The sequence below is a fragment of the Mandrillus leucophaeus genome, unplaced genomic scaffold (assembly GCF_000951045.1).
Source record: "Mandrillus leucophaeus isolate KB7577 unplaced genomic scaffold, Mleu.le_1.0 Scaffold238, whole genome shotgun sequence".
Taxonomy (NCBI): domain Eukaryota; kingdom Metazoa; phylum Chordata; class Mammalia; order Primates; family Cercopithecidae; genus Mandrillus; species Mandrillus leucophaeus.
In genome coordinates, this window is record NW_012102454.1 from 624,501 (window position 1) to 631,831 (window position 7,331).

At 50.7% G+C, this 7,331-nt stretch overlaps 1 protein-coding gene across 2 annotated transcripts in view; it reads right to left on the minus strand.

The window, feature by feature from the left end:
• Nucleotides 1-7,331, minus strand: part of HPN (hepsin) — a 26,556-nt gene that overhangs the window by 5,629 nt on the left and 13,596 nt on the right. For both annotated transcript variants that reach the window (XM_011982287.1, XM_011982286.1), the window contains exons 5-9: nucleotides 1,512-1,641; nucleotides 1,318-1,440; nucleotides 1,147-1,187; nucleotides 804-969; nucleotides 504-694 (exon numbers count right to left, since the gene is read on the minus strand). In XM_011982287.1, the coding sequence (XP_011837677.1) occupies nucleotides 504-694; nucleotides 804-969; nucleotides 1,147-1,187; nucleotides 1,318-1,440; nucleotides 1,512-1,641 (651 nt within the window). The remainder of the gene's footprint in view (nucleotides 1-503; nucleotides 695-803; nucleotides 970-1,146; nucleotides 1,188-1,317; nucleotides 1,441-1,511; nucleotides 1,642-7,331) is intronic.

Here is a 7,331-nt window from a genome sequence, read left to right on the forward strand (position 1 = left end):
TTTCACCATGTTGGCCAGGCTGGTCTCAAACTCCTGACCTCATGATCCGCCCAACTCGGCCTCCCAAAGTACTGGGATTACAGGCTTGAGCCACCATGCCCAGCCAATATACCACATTTTCTTTATGCATTTGTCCAATGAAACGCACTTGGGCTGTTTCCATCTTTGGGCTATTATGAATAATGCTGCTATGAACATTGATGTACAAGTTTTGGTGTAGACACAGTTTTCATTTGTCTTAGGTATATATCTCCTACGCCAGGAGTGGAAGCGTTGGGTCCAATGGTAACTTCATGTTTGCTTCTTGGGGAAATGCCGGTAAGTTTTCCAAATTGACTGCACTGACCATTGATAGTTAAGGCTCACTTTGTGCTCCCTCGAGATCATTCCCCTTATTGCCAGGGATGCCTGAACCATAAGTTGATTCCCCTGTGCCCGTGGTCCCCTCCTCTGTCCTCCTGGCCTCAGGTCCCCAAGTCCCAAGGCTTACCCCTCAGACTTACCTGTGAGGGGCAGGGGACTGGAGAGGTGGACCAGGGCAATATCATTGCTGTTCTCCTCGCTGTTGGGGTCCCGAAAGGGAAGATAGCCCCCGTGGTAGACCACAGCCTGCACCCCCAGCTGCAGGCCGTGGGGAGAGGCCTGGGCCACGGCACCGGCAAACACTCGCCATCGGGACAGGACCCGGTTCCGCCTACCAGGGAAAGGGGTGGAGGGTGGCCACCTGTCTGGGCACAATCCGCCCCCCTCCCCACTCTCCGCTTCTCTGCCTCCCCCTTATCAGCACCATGGGGGGCACTCACTCCGGGAAGCAGTGGGCAGCTGTCAGCACCCAGTCCCCGGAGAGCAGGGACCCCCCACAGAGGTGCGCTCCATCATAGCGAAGGCTGACTTGCCAGGGCCACCGGCCCAAGCTGGTGTCCCGGCCTCCCACGATGCGGTCCACGGGCAGCTTCCTGCGGCCACAGTCTGTGGGACAGGGGTCAGCCAGGGACGGCGACAGGGGACTGGAGCCCAGGTCCCCAGAGCCCAGGTTTGGCCCTGCCCTAGGGGGTCTGAAAGGACACAGCCCCATCCTGGGGAGCCTGAGGGGACGTGGCCTCCCCGAGGGTCTAAAGGAGAGGGTTCTGAGTTTTAGGGTCTCACCTTGGCAGACGGTGGCCAAGAAACGGCCTCTGGGACAGTCACTGGGAGAGACGGGATTGGAGACACAGAAAAAAAGGAAATAGACCAATTAAGACAGGTGGAAGGAAAACGGGGAGAGGGAGTGCCGTGGGGGTCCGAGGTGTTGCCCCACCTGCCCGTTGCCCTCCTCACCACACGGAGATGACCTCCAGCAGCCTCTGGGTGTGTGGCAGCCTCCCCTCATCCACACAGAAGAAGCCTGACGTGCCGTTGGCGCCCGCCGTTCGCACGTCCAGCTCGGAGTGGGTCAGTGCCCTGGGCAGGGCCGGGGTTAGGCCTGCTCCCCCACCCCTCCCGGCTCGCACCCCTCTGAGGGCCCCCAGTACCTGAGGAAGCCCATCTCCTCGCAGCTGAGTCCGGCTACCCTGGTGTTGGAGCGCGAAGAGCACAGCAGCCGCCACGTCCCTTCTGTCTTGTCAAAGACCATGAGCCGAGCGTCCGCAGAGCTGACCTGCACTGCAGGGTGACAGGGCCCGGGGCCGCCTGGGTCCCACAGCCAGGCTCCCCACGTGCTTCTCCAGCCGGAGCCCCTCCTGGCCTGTGCTACGGCCATGTGGTGTAGACGTGAACCCCAGCCCACTGGAGGGCTGCAGCCCCCACATCTGTGATTGCATCTGGAATCATGACTCAAGGACTTTTTTTTTTTTTTTAAAGACAGGGTCTCGCTCTGTTGCCCAGGCTGGAGTGTAGTGATATGATCTTGGCTCACTGTAGCCTTGACCTCCCAGACTCAAGAAATCCTCCCACCTCAACCTCCTGAGCAGCTGGGACCACAGGCGTGCACCACCACACCTGGCTAATTTTTGTATATTTTTTGTAGAGACGGGTCTTGCCATGTTGCCCAGGCTGGTCTCAAACTCCTGGGCTCAAGCAATCCTCTTGCCTCAGCCTCCTAAAATGCTGAGATTACAGGTGGGATTACAGAGCGCCATGGCACTCTGCCAGACTCAAGGACTCAGGACTGACCAATGAACAGCAGCCTTGGGGCTGTGGCCGGCCCCTCGGCAAACTGGGGGAACTTCCCTTTCCCCTAGAAGTCCCAAGTTGGCTGCTCAGGAGCTGCAGGTCTGGAAGGTGACTTGGACATTCAGGAAGATAAAAAGACATTTAACCAAGTTCCCAAGAGAATCCAGCACAGAAGGCTGGATCTGTTAAGGGTCATCTTCACTCTCTTGAGGGAGAAAGCAAGCTAATATGGAGGAGAGCCAAGAGATCTCTGATAACATTTTATTTTATTATTGTATTTTTTGTGGAGAAACTGGAGCTGTTTATTAGTATGTTTATCATTTGTCTTTTTCCATTTGTCTTTGGCCACACTCTTAACTCATACAAAAAGACCTCTCACTTTATATGTACACAGACAGCATATGGAAAATAGAAGAACAAATTTGTTGCCAGTCTGTAGATCGTAGCCTGATTTCTTCATATGAACTTTTCCATAGCTATATGGAGTATTATTATTATTATTATTATTATATCGAACAGATGAACTCTCCTTCCAGAGTGATTTCTATCTTTTAAAATATGTATTTATTTAGAAGGCCGAGATGGGTGGATCACCAGGTCAGGAATTCAAGACCAGCCTGGCCAAGATGGTGAAACCTCGTCTCTACTAAAACTACAAAAATTAGCTGGGCGTGATGGCAGGTGCCTGTAATCGCAGCTACTCAGGAGGCTGAGGCAGGAGAATCGCTTGAACCCGAGCAGCAGAGGTTGCAGTGAGCTGAGATCTTGCCACTGCACTCCAGTTTGGCCGACAGAGTGAGACTCCATCTCAAAAAAGTATATATATGTATTTATTTTATTTTTATTTATTTATTTTTTTGAGACAGAGTCTCACTCTGTTGTCCAGGCTGGTGTGCAATGGTGTAATCTCAGCTCACTGCAACCCCTGCCTCCTAGGCTCAAGTGATTCTTCTGCCTCAGCCTCCTGAGTAGCTGGGATTACAGACATGCACCACCATGCCTGGCTAATTTTTTTATATTTTAAGTAGAGATGGGGGTTTCACCAAGTTGGCCAGGCTAGTCTCGAACTCCTGACCTCAGGTAATCTGCCTGCCTCGGCCTCCCAAAGTGCTGGGATTATACGTATGAGCCACTGCGCCCGGCCTTAAAGTATGTATTTACTTTAATTGACAAAAATTATATAGATTGATAGTGTACAAGATGATATGAAATAAGTATACATTGTGGAATGGCTAAATCAAGCTAATTAACACATGCACTACCCTTTGTGTGTGGTGAGAACACTTAAATTCTCTTTTAGCAATGTTCAAGTATATAATATATTGTTATTAACTATAATCACCATGTTGTTCAATATACCTCTTGAACTTATTTTTCCTGTCTAATGGAAATTTTGATTTCTTTGTCCAACAAGACATTTACATCTTTAAATCAAATAATATTTAATAGTTTTGGTATAAATACTTCTCATTTCTTAAACTTACCCTTCTACATTTTATGAAAAATAACTTTAATAATATAGTATACATAAACATCAGTTTTTAATATCAGAATTCATTCCCCATCTGATAACTTTTTTTTTTTTTTTTTTTGGAGACAGAGTCTCACTCTGTCACCCAGGCTGGAATGCAGTGGTGCAATCTTGGGTCACTGTAACCTCTGCCTCCCAGATTCAAGCCATTCTCCCTCCTGAGTAGCTGGGGCTACAGACACGCGCCACCACACCCGGCTAATTTTTTGTATTTTTAGTAGAGACGGGGGTTTCACCATGTTGGCCAGACTGGTCTCGAACTCCTGACCTCAAGTGATCTGCCTGTCTCAGCCTCCCAAAGCGCTGGGATGACAGGCGTGAGCCACCGCACCTGGCCCCCATCTGATAACATTTTAAAGCCCCTTGATGCAGCCAGGTTTAAAGAATCTATGTGATTGTCAGTTAAGCGAGTTAATCATATCCCCTTTTGTTTTTAGCCGTTTATTGTTTCTTTTTGTCTTTTATAGGCTGAAGACCCTTGACTAATACACCAGATTGCCAATCTTGACTATTGCCAGATTGCTAATCAATATCCTGTAGTCAGAAGGAAAAGAAGAAGAAGGAAAGAAAGAGAGAAAGAAAGAAAACAATAATGATCTTTCCTGCAGGACTTGTCAGAGCCTTGAATATGCTAACGTGCATAATTCTCCAAGCAGTGAATGGAGTATTCATTCACTCAGCAAGCGTTAACTGGACACATACTCCATGCCCAGTGAGGGGTGATGCTGGAGACACAGAGATGACCGAGACAGCCCTGGGCTTTGCTTTTGGCAAACCACATTATGGGGGATAGGGAGACAGATGGCCATAGAAATGTCATCCCGCCAAACACATCATTACAAATTGTGACATGAGGCAGGGCTGGAATATACGAGAAGGCTAGAGGGAGCTCCCGGGAGACTGTTCATGTCTGGGGCTGGTTGGGGGGCAATTTGTGGTGAGAACAGATGTTCCCTGAAATCCCTCAGTCTGCTCGCCACACACCTCAAAGGAACCTGTTAACACCTAAGTCAGGTCACAGCCCCTGGGGTATTGATTTCTATTTATCAAACACTTTGTACCTGCCAAGCTCTATTTTAGGCAGTGAACAAATCACCACTGCAATGAACAAATCAGACAAAAACCCTGACCCCTGTGGAACTCAAAGCCCAGTAGGTGAGACAGATCATGAACGGGACAAATAAGTAGGATATATTGTGTGTCACAAGATAGGAAGGGGCCACGGAGAAAAATAAAATGCCACCGAGGGAGGAGAGTGCCAGTGTGGGGGGTGGGGTGAGGTTGCACTTTTCAATCGCTGCAAGGAGAGTGTCCCTGGGAAGGTGGTGCAGGAACAAAGACCTGCAGGGGGTGAGAAAGTGTCAGGCGGTGTGTGAGATCAGCATGGAGACAGAGAGACTTGCAGGTGCAAAGATCCCAAGGCTGGTGCGGGGGATTGGGGGGAGTTCTCCAGGAACAGCGGGAGGCCGGAGTAGAGTGAGCCAGGGAGGGGGAGATGAGGTGGGAGCTAGAAATAGAGCAATATCAGGGCTTTGCTGGTACCTGGTGTGAGGTGCAGCCAGGAGAGGGCCCTGACCTGACTCAGGTGGTCACCAGCTCCCTCTGGCGGCAGCATGAGCCACTACACCCGGTCCCCATCTGATAACGTTTTAAAAGCCCCTTGAGGCAGCCAGGTTTTAAGACTCTCCAGAATTGCCGGTTAAGTGAGTGAGTAATATCCCCTTTGTGGGATATGATTAGGGGGCAGGGATGGGAGCAGGGAGGCCAGGGAGGAGGTTCTGGAATGTCCAGCAGGCAGCAGGAAGGGGAAGGGGGCTGGAGCAAGGTGGGGGCAGTCGAGGGGAAGAAGAGTTCAGATTTTGAAGAGGTTCTGTAGGTGGAGCTGACAGGGCTTCCTGCAAGATCTGATTCATGGGTGGCTGGAGGAACTGGGAGGGTAACCGAGGGGTTTGGTCTGAGCCTGAAAAGATGGCTCGGACAGAGATGGGGACAGAGGGAGCAGGTTCGGGGAGAGATCAGCTGTGAACGTCTTTGTCCTTTCCTTTCCTTCTCCCCGCCATCTTTTTTTTTTTTTTTCTTTTTTGAGACAGGGTCTCGCTCCATCACCCAGGCTGGAGTGCAGTGGCACGATCATAGCTCATTGCAGCCTCAACCTCCTGGGCTCAAACGATCCTCCTGCCTCAACCTCCCAAGTAGCTAGGACCACAGGTGCATACCACTGCACCCTGCTAATTTGTTTACTTTTTTATGTTAGGATAGAGCTGAGTGACAATAGCCAGGTTAGAATCCAGCAAAGCCTGAGCTAAAAACACCTTTTAAGTTTATTTTTTTCTGTAGAGACAGGGTATTGCTATATTATCCAGGCTGGTCTCAAACTCCTGGCCTCAAGCAATCCTCCCACCTTGGCCTCCCAAAGTGCTGGGATGACAGGTGTGAGCCACCACGCCCAGGCTTTTTGTCCTTTTCTCAGGAGCCACCCGCCTGGCCTGGGCTCTGAGAGCACATTCTGGGAAACTGAGTCATATGAAAACTTGCTTTTGCATCCTCTTAGAAGGAACCTGGTGAGGCTACACACCAGCTGAAGGATCTTCCCACAGCCCCACAGGTCAGGATAAGGAGAAGCAGGATTTCCAAGTAGAACTGTCCCCAGCCGAGGACCTACTGTGTGCCCCCACCATCAACCAAGGCCTCGTCGCACGCCCTAGGAGCCACAAAGATCATCCCCCATTTCCAGACGGGGAAGCTGAAGCTCAGAGAGGTGGAGTGGCTTCCCCATCACCACCAAGTGCATGAGAAGCAGGGAGAGAGGATTCGAAATCAGGTCTGAGTGACTTCAAACCCCAAGTTTTAACATTGCCCTGGACAGCTTCTCAAGAGACTTCCCCTCTGGAGGGTTAAACAACAGCACAGTAATTATAGCACTGGCTATGTTTACTGGGGGTGTCAGTGGGCTGGCCCCATGCTATGCATCCTATCCAAGTGGCTCTTTCAATCCCACAACCATTTTTTTTTTTTTTTTTTTGAGACATAATCTCGCTCTGTTGCCCAGGCTGGAGTGCAGTGGCGCCATCTTGGCTCACTGCAACCTCTGCCTCCCGGGTCCAAGCGATCCTCCTGCCTCAGCCTCCCAAGTAGCTGGGACTACAGGCACCCACCACCACACCCGGCTAACTTTTGTGTTCTTAGTAGAAATGGGGTTTCACCATGTTGGCCAGGCTGGTCTCGAACTCCTGGCCTCAGGTGATCCACCTGCCTCGGCCTCCAAAAGTGCTGGGATTACAGGTGTGAGCCACCATGCCCGGCCAACAGTGACCACTTCTATGCCCATCTTACAGATGGGAAAACTGAGCCTCAGAGGAATAAAGTTGCCCAGGGGCCATGGCTAACCAGCAAAACCAGGACTTGAACCCAGACCTGCATATTCCCTGTTCCTTCTGTGGGTCTCATACAAACCCTTGCATGTCTCCCTGCCTAATGTATTCAGCTATGGCTGGGACTGAAAAGCCACCTGGCTGGCCTGCCTTAATTATGGCCTCCTGCTCTGGGGTTGGGGCAGGGAACGCCTGGCATCTCTGGCTGTGGGGTCCTCATCACACCATGAATTCCAAGGTCAAGGCCCAGGGTTTTTTTTTTTTTTTTTTTTTTTTTT